This window comes from Lissotriton vulgaris, chromosome 10, assembly GCF_964263255.1.
Source record: "Lissotriton vulgaris chromosome 10, aLisVul1.2, whole genome shotgun sequence".
NCBI classification, from domain to species: domain Eukaryota; kingdom Metazoa; phylum Chordata; class Amphibia; order Caudata; family Salamandridae; genus Lissotriton; species Lissotriton vulgaris.
This window is the reverse complement of record NC_141698.1, coordinates 98,221,172-98,237,328: the sequence shown is the minus strand read 5'-3', so window position 1 is coordinate 98,237,328 and position 16,157 is coordinate 98,221,172. Positions and strand designations below refer to the sequence as shown.

General features: G+C 45.8%; 1 protein-coding gene across 2 annotated transcripts in view; it reads left to right on the top strand.

Moving 5' to 3' along the window:
- The window catches only part of INTS1 (integrator complex subunit 1), a 536,581-nt gene that overhangs the window by 248,509 nt on the left and 271,915 nt on the right, over positions 1-16,157 (top strand). For both annotated transcript variants that reach the window (XM_086940596.1, XM_086940597.1), the window contains exons 27-29: positions 1,818-1,976; positions 3,655-3,801; positions 15,320-15,418. In XM_086940596.1, coding sequence (XP_086796722.1) covers positions 1,818-1,976; positions 3,655-3,801; positions 15,320-15,418 — 405 coding nt within the window. The remainder of the gene's footprint in view (positions 1-1,817; positions 1,977-3,654; positions 3,802-15,319; positions 15,419-16,157) is intronic.

The following is a 16,157-nucleotide window of genomic DNA, read 5'->3' as shown; positions in this document are numbered from 1 at the left end:
TTCTTGATAACATTTAACTCTGTGACTAATGCCAATTCTAAGTATGAATCCTTGCTCAAAGGAATTTATGGCTAATCTTAGTGGAATAAGATTGGAGCTGTGACGCTGTTTTAAAACTGATATTGGACAGGACTGTGTTGGTTCCCCGAATTTCAAAAGAATCAGAACTGTGTACAAGTCTTCTTCAGTGAACGTTTCCCGAAAAAAAGATCTTGAGGTTGTATTTGGGGACCATAAACTTGTGTATCTGATATAATAATCTTCATACCCACACAGGGAATAATTTTATTTCTTTAACCTGGTTAAAATGATATTTCTTCCGAAATTGCTATATGTTTTTCACACTGTCTCATTGGAGGTTAATAATGAATGGTTTAAAACAATTGATAGATTAGTGGCAAGATTCATCTGGGCTTATTTGAGGACTAGGAGGGCTAACATTTTTATGTGCTTACCTAGAGACGGGGGGGCACTCCCCAATTTCAGATTATATTATTTAGCTGCAGCCCTGCAATGCTACAGTATATTATTCAACTACAGGATATTGGAATGTGGAACAATATGTTATGCACCCTTCATCTATGAGCTTTTCATTGGCAACTCAGCCCACGCCTGTTTACTGAAGTTCTTTGCGCTGAGCTATTTCAAACGGACTAGTTTTAAGACTGCTTGCCACATTTCGAAACTGGGCACGTGTTTGGAAGACATTGTAGGTGGGTAGATATAGGAGATACACCCTCTTGCTTAGAAATGAACATCTGCCCAGCATATTTCATGACAATTGCCTAGCTAGGTGGGGACGCAGGGATGGCGCAGGATTGGAGACCTCCTCGTTGGGAATCTCTTTGCGTCCTTTGAGGTTGTGTGCAGTAGATTCAATGTTGGGCCTCGGCATTTTTAAATATTTACAGGTGGTGATTTTCTTACTAGAAAAGCTGGTGGGGGGTGAGGCAGTTAGCTTTGCTCCACTTCCCCTGATGGAGATACTAGTTAAAAGCACTAAGCCACTCTATCTCGCAGCTATATGGCTGTTTGCTGGAAGGGGTCACAGATGACTTGTATAAGCATAATGGAAAATGGCGGGAGAGTCTTGAGGTGGTGAGTCCGGTTTCTTGAAATCACTTGAAATGGGAGGGTCAATACTGTGTGCCTCGACCCTACAGTCCCAACACTACAAAATGCTGTTTGATCTATATATAACTCCAGCAAAGATCGCTAAATGGGGTGGCGAAGTGGGGACTTGCTTTCCTAAATTCCATGCCATTGATGCGGAGATGGTTCATATGTTCTACTCATGCCCCAGCTTAAAATTGCTTGGATTGGAAATTGTAGGTTTTTTAAGGGAAATTTTGAAGATTAATATCTCTCCATCACCTCAGCTTATGTTGTTGGGGGTGGACGAGTCATTAGCTGGGTCTGGATCGGAAATTCTTTTTATAGCAATGACGGTTTTTAGGCTGTGTATCTCCTCATCTCGGCTTGACCCTCTACCTCTGGCTTTTCTGCAATGGAAAGGGCACTTCTTGCATGTTTACACAAAGGGAGGAGGATATGGGGGCGCTCACGCCCTGGCTGCCTATGTGTTAATAAGTATTATTGCTGGGAACATGTTATACGCTGTTCTTGTTTACAAGTAGGAATGTTTTATGAATTTGTGCTGCTTTTCTATTGTATTTTATCTGTTTTAGTTATCCTAATGGACTTTCATGTAATTTATTTATGTACACTTGCTGCTAGTGTATGGGAAAAATGAGGGATTTATTAAAAATAAACTATAAAAAAGGGAATAATGTTGTTTCTTCAATGTTTGTCTACAGAAGAGACTGATTTCTATGCCCTGTTGGACATCTGGTTTCCTGATAAGAAGCCACTTCCCACTGCTTTTCTTGTTGACACTTCTGAAGAGGCTCTTCTTCTCCCTGATTGGCTGAAGTTGCGCATGATTCGTTCTGAGGTCCCCCGTCTAGTGGATGCTGGTATGTGATGTTTTGGGCTAGGATATGAAATGCACATCAATCGGAAAAAGTTAAATGAATCATGGGCTAAAACAGTAACTTGTCAATTGTATTAAAGAGCCAATTTAGTCTTGCTTTTCGTTAAGTTTGTTAATGTGGGTTTTGCATTTTTTCTGCAAGGCGTGCTTTACTTCTTTGAATGTAATACCGGTTTAATGTGGGCGACTTAATGACAGGTAGTCCTTGTAATATTCAGGCCTGGCGAATCTACTGATATGGCTTGTTCTATGGCAGCTGACAACGATCCATGTAGAACGCAGAACCATTTCAGCAGCAAAGTGTGCACCAATAGTAAAAATCTAAATATTGGGTATTTTTTCAGGATAAAAAGAGGTTTCAAAAACCTGGAAAAGGGCACATTTGAAACTCAATGTTCAGCGGTAAGGAAAATTAGATTTCTTAAATACTGGCAGTCTTTCAGCTGCTTCAGGGTGCTTGGCCTGAGAAATGTGAAGAGGGAATATGAGGGCAATGGGAAAGCTGATAGGAAAATGGTAATGAGGTTCAACATCGACTTTAGATACGCGAAGGAGAATAGGTGCGCTATCAGCACCTTACAAATACTTATCAAAATGTCAGGCAAAGTGGCAGTGGGGAGGGAGGCAAGTCTGTTGAATAGAGCCATATGCATGAAGATGTTTCTCTCTGTTAGCAAAGGTATTCAGTGAGAGATAGGACTTATGGTGGCTAGGGATTATAGAGTATTGTGGTGAAATAGCCTGGCAGAGGAATTTATTTTACACCCTTTTCCTGATCATGAGCCTCTGCAGTAGACACGTAACGGGGGATATGTGGTCTGATAGTTTTGAGTTGATTATGTGGAGGATAACATGACTTAAGGCTTGTTATAGTTTTCCCGAAGTTGAGGCTTTTACCATATGTACTAGCTAGTTGAATGTTATTGAGATTGTATTTCCAAGTCTTAAGAGCAGCCCGCAAGTCTTTGAACCTTTGAGGGAGAACCAGATTAACTACCTCAAACTTTGGACATTGGTGTAACATTCCTTGATTTAAAAGCATTTATATGTAGCCTCTTGAGTTCTGAGAGTGATCTGGGTGTCACTAGCATACACGTTCCTGCCTACATTGTTCTAATCGAATATCCTTGAACAGTGACACAGAGATATAGGAGAGGATTGTTAGCAGTGGTACTCATTGCGTGGGATATTAGTGTAGTGGTATTACTGAACAAATCTGGAATGATGGTGCAGTTGCATGACAATGCATCATTTGATAATTTATTTTAATGAAAATTATTACAGTTAATGGAATGTTCACTAGTAAATCACTCCCTATATCATGGGAAGGCTTTCCTAAGTGGGCGATAAAATAATACCCAGAAAAGGAAAGGGTGCATCATGGTTATCAAGGGGCGTAAGTTGCTGTAGATGTTCCTAAACAAAAAGCTGAACCTGTCCATGGTCAAAACAGTGCCCATGCATAAGAGAGCAATCCAGAAATGATTTGGGAAAGGGTGCAGAAACAGAAAATATTGTGCATTTGTCCGAGTAAATGATGCCTTGGGAGTGCTATATTCATCAGGTAGGTTGTTTGTGACATCTGAAAAATATGCATTCCTTTACAGTCAACATACATCCTGTGTTAGGTATACTATTTGAGTGAACTTGCCTTGTTTCAGCATTGCAGGATCTGGAGCCCCAGCAGCTACTGCTGTTCGTCCAGTCGTTTGGGATCCCAGTGTCCAGCATGAGTAAACTGCTGCAATATCTTGATCAGGCTGTTTCTCACGACCCCCAAACCTTGGAGCAGAACATCATGGACAAAAGTAAGACCACTACGAGTGGATATGCAGTCCTTTAAATCTGATTTGTGAAGAATATAGATGTTCTGTTTATAATTGGATTTCACAGTCATTAGCAGTCACTTGTTGCTAGTTTCTCTCTCTTTCACTGTTTACTTTGAGCAAACTCTGTTCGAATGTATGCGAGGCAGATATCCAGTGTGTGATTTTTTTTAAAGATATTTATTACGTCCAGCCACATTCATTCTAAATGTTTGGATTCAAGTTCACCGAGTATATAGTACTAGAACTTGTTGCAATACTATTCCAGTAGCAAGTGGAGTGTGATTTATGTTTGTCCTCTGGGGATCCCTTCTTTACATCTACAACTTCATCTCCTTTAAGTCCCTTGCATACAATACACTTTCCATGTAATTCCATTTTCTTCTACATCATGATTACCAGAACTTGCCACATCCTGAGCAAGACAACATTGGCAAGTACCTGATTGAAAATGTTTTTGGAAGTGTAACCTCTTCTTCCACATTTCATCTGACACTTCTGTGGTATTGGATAGTTTTCACTATCCTTCAGTTTGCACTTGAAATATGCAGACCATTCTGGAATGAGGAAACACTTTACTCATCTATCCCACTATGAATTTGAGACCTTGCCTGTTCACAACGATCCTTGTCAGTACCGGCATTTGTTAATGGCCAGCTGACTACCTCTACCTCAGAACTGAGAAACACCTTTCTCCCCTTCCTTGTAGTTGTTCTGGAAACTAAAAGCACTGGATTATGTTTGCTCTGTGCATTGTTATGCTCTATGCACTGTTATTAAAGTTTTAGGACAGTTCAAAGAGAAATATCCGTTGATGGAAGTCAAGAATAGCAATCCCTAAGACTACTTACCCTGTATGGCCCCCAAGGGCCATAGAGTAATTTACTTACTTTTAATGTTTCTTTTTGAATTTCGACATAGACATGTTCAGAAAAAAGTTTGCTTTTCCACTTCCGTATTGAACACTTAAGAAGAAATTCTTGTAGCAGGTGAAACCCGACTCCATGTTGCATGGCAATAAAATCAAAGAAGGCAGTATATGGTGAAATTTATAGTACCCAGCTCTAAACGTAAGCCACACCCAGCTTTCACTTTCCCCTACAGCAGCGGTATTTCCTTTGGCCAAACCAGAAAGAAGAATTATGTTTTTAACACTAAAAGAAGGTAGCCATTTCAAACTGTCGTTTCATTCAATACAAAACTGAACAAATGCCAATACTGTTATCCTAAATTTCTGTGAACCATTTTATACCACATTTGATTCAAACTAAATGTAAGTGTGAAATTTCCATTCACTATGAATTAATCAATTATTTTATTCAGATTCTTCATACGTTTGTTGATTCAATTTCAACAGATTTACATTTTAAACATCTACAATACAAAAGCACATTTTAAAACATCAAAATTCTATACATATTGACACCCATTCATTTCTCCCATTCGCACAGATATCTTTTCTCTCACCCACACACCCTCTATATATACACATTTACATATACATTTCAATGAAAAACCACAGCATCAAATTGTTCTTATTTCCTTATTTTTGGAGCACAGTTGTTACAATGAATAGTCTTATGGCTCACAAAACAGTGGTCTACGCGTTTCGAACTCCAATCTTGTATGGAGTTCTCATCAGGACCCAAAGCTGCGGAGAAAACAAGAACCCTTCTTAGTGTTTTATTCGTATCTAGCAGAAAATGACCAAGCCCTCCTCTACAAGCAGACCGCTTACCGTCAATGCAGAGAAATTTGTTGTAAGGTGCCTGGGACCTGTAGTTCCCTATTCTTGATGAAGCGTTCTTAACTCCCTCTATGTTGTCAGGAAAATGGCATCTATATCTCAATGCGCTTATTATGTTTGCGGGCCCTTAGCTTTATAATTTGTGATGCGTTGTGAATTTTCTTTCGCATGGTCCTCAATTGTACTTGGGAGTTGTTTGTATTGGAACGAAGACTGCTTCCTGAATGAAAGCTGTCTGGGAGATGTAGTTCGTGAATACCAAAGACTGCATTTTGACACAGATTGTCAAACGGTAGTGTATGACTGTTGGGCTAACTTGTGATTCGCAACCCCAAAAGCAGATTTATTTTCTTGAGAACGATGTTGTTCACCTAGTCTTCATGAAATACAAGTCTCGTCGGCACTGACCTAGAATACCTACTGCCAGTGTGTTTCTTCCGGTGGCTGATGTTGTCTGTTAACAACTTAACATTAAGTGAGATGTCACTTTCATGACAATTTATAAATCTCTGATAACTCATTTAGGCCATCAACGGCCGAATTGAACTTCACAATTAGCATTGCTTCTCTTTTAGAGAGTTTGGCGTCCAAGTCGCCACCTCTAGTATCTTTTTACTTTACAGATCACCGTCCATTTTAAGTCATTTTCATCATGGTTCTTCAAACGCCAGTGGTTGACCAGCGGTGCAGCCTGAATATTTTTGCGGCTGCATGATTTATGTTGGGTTATTCTTGATCTAACCTCCTAATTTGTTTTCCCAACATAAAGCATACCGCAAGGGCATTTGATGCCATAGATCACATACCGAGATTTACAGTTGGTAAATGTGTGGTGTTTCCAAAAGATGTTATTGTGTTGGAACAATGATCCTTCTTCTGTAGATGGGCAACAGATGCAAGTACCGCACTTATGATGTCCTTGAATGGGCGGCAGACCTACAAATGATCTCATTGTGGTTTGGTCTTTTTTTGGGAGAGCTGCTCTGACTAGATGATTGGAAATACTTTGTTCCTTTTTAAAGGCAAATAGTGGTGCATTATTCAGTGTTTCATGGAGATTCTTGACCAAGTGCCAGTTCTGTGAGATGACTTTTTTGGCTAGGTTGGAGTTGGGACAGTAGGTAGATACAAACACTATTCTGTCCGCTTCTTTCTTGAATGTTTTCTCTAAAAGGCATTCCCTAGGGGTCCACCACGCTCTTTTCATTGCTCTTTTGAGATTGTCTGTGAGTTTCATGGCATGTATTTGATACTCGCACTATAAGAATGAGCATTTTCCTTAATTTTGTCCCTTTGCTGAAATTAGCTGGAAATGCTTTTATTTTTTATAGTATTGTAAATAGCTCCATGTCTCTTTTCTGTTTAAAAAATATATATTCTTTAACAGAATATGGTGTGGTGTAGCTGTAGGTTGCACATTAACTCTAATGGGTGAAGTCAGTAATCTTATGCCAGGTCATAGTCAGATTTAATATGGTCTAGAGAACATACATCATCCAGGAGTGAGATGCCAATTAAATCCTATGCATGGAAACCCATTATTCAGGTAGCTTAGGAGAGCCAAGTGCCCTTCCATAGTGGAGCCGAGTTAGTCATGGTGCCATGCTATTAAATGTGGCCCAGAGCTTTGTGCAAGCTAACAACTGGAATTCTGGTAGCTGGGGCAGTGCACGTGGGACTGATGTGCTATATAGCAACGCCAATGGATCTAATGGAGCTACTGCTTCCACCTCAGCATTGTCCAAGAATGTCATGGACCCCTCACCAGGAGATATCAAAGAAAAAAGATGAAACTATTCACAGTATTCCTGGTACACCAAATGGATGTCTAGGCACTCAAGATAAAAGGCATTAAAGCTCAATGCTGAGTTGCTTGTTCTTTTCATATCATGTGTGCCAAGACTAAAGCAAGGTTACTGGTGTGCCAAAAGGGCTAACACTGTCAATTAAATGTTCTGCTCTCCCATCCCTACTCCACTTGGTCTGCCAGCCGCCTCCAAACTACTGCCCATGTTGGTGTTTTGCTTCCTGGGCATCCTCCAGTCCTGCTCCTCCTTTGAAAATAGATTTCTCCATTCATTTACTAAATTATTTTCTGACTTGTCTACAGTGATTCAGTTGATATGGACTGTCTTGGAGTTAAAGATATTTATTTTTCACCTTTAGGGCCTTCTTTTCTGTGATCGTGTTAAAAGTGGTTGTGTTCAACACATGATAGCCCCTTAATAAGTTTGAAACGTTTACAGTCTGCATTATATATCACTATTGCATTCGTAAATGCAGTTTTGTAAATGTGCCATCCTCTTATTGCTTCTTTCGCTTTGCATACCAAAGCCCAAGGTTACTTATTGTTTAGACTTGCATCCTTAGCAGGTAGTCAGACACTTATTATTGATGACTCCGTGATCTCAGAGAATGATACATGACGAGAAAGGGGACAATTGGAATGGAATCTTTGACACTATTCAGAATACCACATGCAAACTATTTGAATCATGGATGTGCAATTATTTGAATGGTCGGGCTGCAGCTTGATCAATTCGTTGCAAAGATTCATCTATTCCTTTCCAATGATCCTTTTCATTCTACAGCTACAATCCCCAATTGTTCTGCCATGCTTCTAGCCAAACAATGGTCACATCAGTTCTGATATTGAGATGTTTTCGACTTGCAACAGGAAGATCAATTCTGTCTGAAGCATGGCCTCTCCACAAAGGGAAGGTGACGTATCTCTCAGCCATTCAGCCTTAGGTACTGACCGTAGCTCTACAAAGCTTGAATGTCCTCCTGGCTGTCAAGAGAACCATAACAAAACTTCCGAACATGTAATGTATTTTTTGGAGCTCTGGCCTGAAGATAGGATAACCTTAGGTCTCTATTTAGATGAGTACATGAAAGACCTACTTTGCAACAGCTGGCACTTACAAAGTCATGGTAAGTGAGCTCTTTTCAACTTAGATGAGGCACTTTCTGAATAATGTATTTTATTTATCTGCTTTGAAGCTTAATAGTGTCACATCCTACAACTTGACATCCTGTATCTTAACTGGAGGAAGAGGTCCATTTTCATTTGTTGTTATGTTCACTAATTCTATAATTTTGATAGTGTGATGCCACTGACAAAGGTAACTTGTGAATATTTCCATTGAGTGAAAACTAGTCAACTGAAAAGGAGATGTGTAGAAAGAAATTGCAACACTTGCAAGGACTTAGAGCCTGATGTACCATTTGGAAAGCCAGTCACTGAATGGCTAGCACAGCTGATGCACCTTCTCAACCACCTCAGCCAGTTTACCATACTAGGCAATTCCTGGTACATGGTAGTTGCCTATTTGGAGAAGGGCTATGTGGTGAAAGGTCCTGCCTACAATGCCAACTTGGTAGACCTGACTTAATTTGTATGTCTGTCTTTGAGAAAAAAAAGTAACAAACTTAACTCCCATGTGCTGGGAACTCTCTTGGAATCTACTGTTTCGTGGAACCCATAGATTTATATATATATCATGTTTTTAGCAGCAAAACAAGAAGATGTCTACACAAGACTGTGGTGCATATACTTCCACAGTAGCATCTGCCTTCACTATTTGAAGTAGCTAAAAGAAACAGGTTAGTGTTAGATTCCTTACCTTAGAATATCCCCAGGCGTCAGACTGGATCCGGAAAGTTTTGCGTAGCAGTACCTCTGCGCGTCGGTAGGCATCGTCTGCAGCTCCGCTTCCGTCGTCTGCATCGTTGGCGCCGGGATGACGTCATCGGAGTACTCAGACACCGCCCTCGCGCAATGACGTTAGTTCTCCTTTTTTCTGCGACAGCAAGCTCAGGTCCGGAAAAAGCAGTACTTCTTAGTCACTTTTTGACTAAACTTTTTCGATCTCTTTTGATCATTTTTCGAGTCTTTACGACTCTCGGTGCCGATAGGGATGCCCGGGTTCAAGCCCTGTGCCGATTGTAGCCGACTGATGTTGGTTACCGACCCCCACCGTCGGTGCCTCTATTGCCTTGGGGCCGACCACGACGACAAGTGGTGCCCTGACCTCCGGGCCTTGATGTCGAAGGTTTGGCGGGAGCAGTCCTGTAAGCGCCTCGAGCTCTGGCAGTCGGCCCGTGCAGTTCATGGTCCCGGTCCAGGAGGGGGTCGAGGGACTGGTCGTGGGGCCACAGTCGTTGCAGCTTGGCGAGTCGTCACCATTCGTTGGGCTCCCAAGTCCTCAGGTAAGAGGCACAAGAAGTCGTAGGGACAGCATCCCTCTTCCGACTCCCCTCCGACGCTCGCGCGATGCGGTTGGTGGTTCGGGCGACACCGCCCACGTGGCTCCGCCGGAACCGCAGGCGCCGCGGCCAGCTCCATACCCACCGGTCCCTGGGCTGAACACAACACCGGAGGAGATCAATGCCTTCCTCATGGCCATGAGGTCGCTCTCTCCTTGGTCAGGTCCCTCAATGGCGCCTCCGGACCCCGCTGCCCCGTCTGGGGGCCCAAGCGGGCCGGGGGCTTCGGCCCTGCGCCGTCGGGTGCTCCGGCCACGTTGGCGACTTCGGTCCCGACGCCGCAGGGCCCCACTGGATCCGCATCCGGGTTGCCGCTGGTCGACCTTACGACCCCGCCGGCGCCGACCCCCCAGGGTGTCGCCCTCGACGCCGTCCCCGGACGACGACGTCCCCGGTCCCTTCCTCGGTTCGGATCCGGCGTCAGACCTGCGTCGCTCGACCCGCATTCAACGCCGGCAGAAGAGCAATTTTTCTATTATACGGCCCCATCTTTTGCACCTGAGTTTCAGGAGATGGGGGGTGAGGGGTCTGAGGACCCTCTGGCACAGGAGTGCCAGTCGTATCAGGACTGGGCAGATGAGCTAGGGAAGGCCAGTGGTCTGGACACTTCACCCAACACTGGATTTGTCTCCCCTCCTACCGTGGCTACGGAGGAGGGGGCTGCTTACAGCGTGGTGCTGACGAGGGTGGCCAAGGCGTTGGCTCTTGAGCTCCCCGTCACGACCGTGAGGACTAACATCCTCACCGAGGTCCTTAAACCGCACGCAAGCTCCTCGGAGCCTCTACTGCCGTTTAATGAGGCCCTTACTGACGTTCTGTTGGGCACCTGGTCAAAGCCCGCTACAGGCCCTCCTGTAGACAGGAATGTAGCCAGACGCCTCTGCCCGGCCCCGGGCGACCCTAGCTTCCTGTCCACCCACCCTACTCCAGAGACCCTGGTTATCCAGGCCTCTAATTTCCAGTCTGCATTCCCAACGCCATATCCTGATCGGGAATCCAAAAGGTATGAACAGTTTGGTAAGAAGCTGTTCTCCTCTCTTAGTTTGGGGTTGCGGTCAGTGAACACCGCTAGCCTTTTGGGCCGTTACACCCACTCTCTGTGGGACACGGTTGCAGTGGTGCTGCCGGACTGCCCGGAGGAGGCCCGGTTAAAGCTCGCTCAAGCCCTTGCAGAAGGGCGAGATGCAGCGCGGTACTCCATTCGATGTGGGCTGGATACCACGGACTCGCTAGACAGGGCGATTTCCATGACGATGGCGGTTCGCCGCCACGCCCGGCTGAGGTCCAGTAAACGCTCATGGACATGCCGTTCGATGGCAGTCGCCTCTTTGGCGACAAGGCAGACAGTGTGCTTGGGCCTGTCGGGCCAGCGCCAGCAAACTTCTGCCTTCGCTCCTTTCGTGGCCAAGGAAGGGGAGCCCCCTCATGTCCTGACAGCCACGGGCCGCAGACTAACATCCAGCGCGGGGACAACAGTGAGGCCAGTCCAAATCCACCCCCGCAGCATCTGCCTCAAAGCCTTCCAACTCCGAGCTTTTCAGGCCCATTTGACGCTAGTGGGGGGCAGGATTCGCCATCACCTCCCACTCTGGCACACCATCACATCGGACAGGTGGGTGCTGCAAATCGTCCAAAGGGGCTACTCCCTCCCCTTTGAAGCGACCCCTCCAGCCATGCCACCGCAGTACCACCACGTGTCGGGGGATCAGTTGCAACTTCTGCAAGAGGAAGTTTCGGTCCTCTTGGCCAAGGGGGCCATCGAGCGCGTTCCTGGGCCAGAAGTAGGGTGTGGTTGTTACTCCCTCTACTTTCTGGTTCCCAAGAAGGGCAAAGGGGGCCTACGCCCTATCTTGGACCTGTGGAACGTCAACGGCTTCCTCCGGAAGGAGAAGTTCAAGATGCTGACTTTGGCTCAGGTCTTAACTGCCCTAGACCCCGGAGACTGGATGGTAGCATTGGACTTGCAGGACGCATATTTTCACATCCCCGTCCTGCCGGCCCACCGGCGTTACCTGCGGTTCACGGTAGGTCACGAGCACTTTCAGTTTACCGTGCTCCCCTTCTGCCTAACCAGCGCCCCTCAAGTGTTCACGAAATTGATGGCGGTGGCCGCAGCTCATCTGCGCAGACTAGAGGTGTCAGTCTTCCCCCTATCTCGACGACTGGTTGTTGAAGGCGGGCTCGCCCCAGACAGTCGTCAGCCATCTCCAGACTACGGCCGACCTCCTGCACCTGCTGGGGTTCTCCATCAATGTGCCGATGTCACACCTGAGTCCCTCTCAGAAGCTCCTCTTCATCGGAGCGGTTCTGGATTTGGCGCAGTTTCGGGTTTATCCTCCCGAACAGCGGGTTCGGGATATTCAGGCTCTGATTCCGATCTTTCAACCTTTATCCCGAGTCTTGGTCAGGTTGACGCTGCGGCTTCTGGGACTGACGGCCTCCTGCATCCTTCTGGTGCATCATGCCAGATGCGAGCTCTGCAGTGGGACCTGAAGTTTCAGGGAGCCCGGCATCAGGGCAACCTGTCCGACCACATCCTGATCTCGGAGGGCACTGCGAGACAGTTGCAGTGGTGGCTCACGGACCGCGATTGGGTCAGCGGCAGATCCCTCTCCCTACCCCAACCGGAGCACATAGTTCTGACGACGCGTCCCTCCTGGGTTGGTGAGGCCACATGGTAGAGGCGGAGATCAGAGGCCTCTGGTCTCCAGCGGAGTCCCAGCTTCACATCAACCTTCTGGAGCTGCGGGCGATCCGGCTTGCACTGAAAGCCTTCCTTCCCTCTGTCCTGGGATGTGTGGTGCAGTTGTTCACGGACAACACCACCGCCATGTGGTACTGCAACAAACAGGGCGGGGTGGGGTCGTGGACCCTTTGTCAGGAGGCTCTGCGCCTCCGGCAATGGCTGGAACACCAGGGCGTCTCCCTGGTGGTTCAGCACATGGCAGGTTCCCTGAACGCCAGGGCGGACGAACTCAGATGTCAGTGCACGACGGATCACGAATGGCGACTGAACTCTGACGTGGCACAAGGTCTCTTTCAGCAGTGGGGAGAGCCTTGGTTAGATCTATTCGCCACAGAAGAGGACTCGCAATGTCATCAGTTCTGCGCGTTGCAATTTCCAAGGCGGCACTCGCTCGGAGACCCTTTTCGTCGCGAGTGGAGCTGCGGTCTATTGTACGCCTTTCCACCTATACCACTTCTGCCCAGAGTGCTGAAGAAGATCAGGTGCGACCGGGCCCAAGTCATCCTTGTGGCTCCGGACTGGGCACAAAGATACTGGTATCCCGAGCTACTCAGCATGTCAGTCGATCCCCTGATTCGTCTGCCTCTTCAGGATGACCTTCTGTCGCAGCAGCAGGGGACTGTCCTCCACCCAAACCTGTCCAGTCTCCACCTCTATGCATTGAGATTGAGCGGCGACAGTTAAGGCGATTTAACTTGCCTCCTGAAGTCTGTGATGTGATTCTGGCAGCCAGGCGTCACTCCACAAAATTGGTATACGCCTGCAGGTGGAACAAATTTGTGGCATGGTGCACAGCAAAGGCTGTGGATCCCCTTTTTGCCCCCCTTTCAGAGGTTCTCCTCTTTCTTCTTTCTCTTGCCCAGCAGGGCTCTGCTCTGGGCACTATCAAAGGCTATCTCTCTGCCATTTCAGCCTTCTTAAGGCTTCCTGATCAGCCTTCTCTTTTCAAGTCCCCTCTTGTGAATAGATTCTTGAAGGGCATCACTCACATGTTTCCTCCTGTTCATTTCGTGATGCCCCAGTGGGACTTGAACCTTGTTCTTACTTATCTGATGTGCGCTCCCTTTGAGCCACTTCACAATTGTCCTCTCAGTCTTCTAACTCTTAAGATTGCATTCCTGGTTGCCATCACCTCTGCCAGGAGACTGAGTGAGCTCTAGGCTCTTTCTACCAAACCTCCTTTCCTCTCTGTCCATCCGGACAAAGTTGTCTTGAGAACACGTCCCTCTTTCCTGCCCAAAGTAGTCACAGCCTTCCACATCGGGCAGTGCATCACCTTACCCACCTTCTTTCCGCATGCCTCGAAAGAGGAAGAGAGGCTCCACCATCTGGACCCAAAACGTGCGCTCTCATTCTATCTGGACCGCACTCGCCAGTTCCGGGTAGACGACCGGCATTTTGTTGGTTACATGGGCGCTAAGAAAGGACGGGCGGTGCACAACCGGACCATTTCTCGATTGGTCGTTTTGTGCATGAAGGCTTGTTATTCACTGGCTAAAAAGGGGCCTCCTGTGGGGCTGCTTGCCCATTCCACTCGGGCCACAGCGGTTACTACTGCCCTGGGTCGGGGAGTTTCTTGCAGGACATCTGTCAGGCAGCTACGTGGGCCTCGCTGCACACGTTCGCTAGACACTACTGCCTGGACAGCCAAGTCCGGGGAGATGGCTTTTTCGGCCATTCTTTTCTCCAGGACTTTCTGGTGTGCTCATTGGTTCGCAGACCCACCACCGGGGTTGGTATTGCTGGGGTATCTATTCTAAGGTAAGGAATCTAACACTAACCTTTCTTTTAGATACACAAGTTACTTACCTTCGGTAACGATATATCTGTAAGAAAATAAATGTAGTTAGTGTTAGATTCCTTACCGCCCCACCCATCCACCCCGTTCTGCGAACCGATATCTAGGGTTAAGGTTCTTCCATTTGAGGGCCCTAGTTTCATGGCAACAGTGTCGGTTTTTATCATGGCTCTGCGTTTCTGGTTCGGAAAAGCTGTGTATAAGAACTGACGTCCGTGCGCGAGGGCGGCGTCTAAGCACTCCAACGACGTCATCCCGGCGCCAACGACTGACGCGGAGCCGCAGATGACGCCTATCGACACGCAGAGGTACTGCTACGCAAAACTTTCCGGATCCAGTCTGATGCCTGGGGATAGTCTAAGGTAAGGAATCTAACACTAACTACTGTTTCTTAAAGATATATCGTTACCGAAGGTAAGTAACTTGTGCATCAGACAAAGAAGGTAATTGAAAATGTGTGGGAAACTCAAAATATATGTGGAATTTTAGGGAAACGGGTGGTATTGTTGAGAAAAGAAAATGAATGACACATGGGCACCCGTTCTTCACCATAGATGTTCAAGAGTTTCTTTCATAGAGTGTTTAATCAGAAGTTGTGAATAGTGATTTTTATTATGTTAAAGTGACACTAATAAGTTGTAAAACTGTCACACTTTTATTTTTACTTGTGTCTCTTTTTTAGTGTGATGAATAGTATTTAATTAGCCCTGAGGCAGCAATATGCTAAATTTTGAGTTACCACTAAGTCAAATTTCTTCTGTCTCTATTTCTGTACTATTTTAGTTACACAATTTTTATTGAATTGTGGGTTTTTGTTACCTCTTTTTCAATATGCATTGCCATCACTTTACTGCACTGTTTCTCTCGTGTCACATATTGACTAAAGTTATACATTTTACAGAGGTTTCTTTGTCTATTTTTTGGGGTTGCATCTTTGCAGATTACATGGCTCATCTTGTCGAAGTTCAGCATGAGAGGGGAGCTTCTGGCGGCCAAACCTTCCACAGTTTGCTCACTGCAACCATTCAAACGAGACGAGGTATTGCACTTTAATGTTTAATAGAAGTAGGAATTCATGCACCTACAATGCTCAGTAGATGGTGATCTTTTAAATTAAAATATTTCACTTCTGTTGGCTTTCTCAGACTGATGTCATGACTACGAGGAGTGTTAGCTGATTTTTGTTTAAATAATCTATTTCAGTGGCATTAGTCTTCTGTTTATTGTGCTCTCTTCCTGGGTACATCTTGCATTCCTTCCAATATGTAAGGTAGCCACTTTTATATCTCTATGCATCGGTTCAAAAGATCACTTTTTCCCACAGATGGATACTTTTAACCACAGATTCCTCACCATTTGAATATTTCTCTGCTGTCCGACTGAATCTGGAAAATTTAAAGCAGTACTCCTGCGCGTCAGTAGTTGCACAGTGCGGTTTCGCATCAGCAACGTTTCGCTTCAGAAGTGATGAAGTGAACCACTTATAGGCACATGTCATACGCACTGATCTTAGTTCCTTCCTTTTGGGGCCTTCAGATGTTGATCAGAGCTTCTTCTTGGTCTCAAGACCACAAATTTAGTAAACATTTACCAGTATTCCAGGGGAATGTCACCACCTAAGATGATCGGGTTTAAACCTTGTAGGGACTGTTGCAAACGGGTGTCTGTAATTAGTCCTAAACGAAGTGTGTCTTTGGTGCCTGGGGTTGGAGCACAAATTCCAGGTCCTGTGATGACTGGACCCAGATGAACCTGAAGGCCTTTTGGGACTTTGAGGC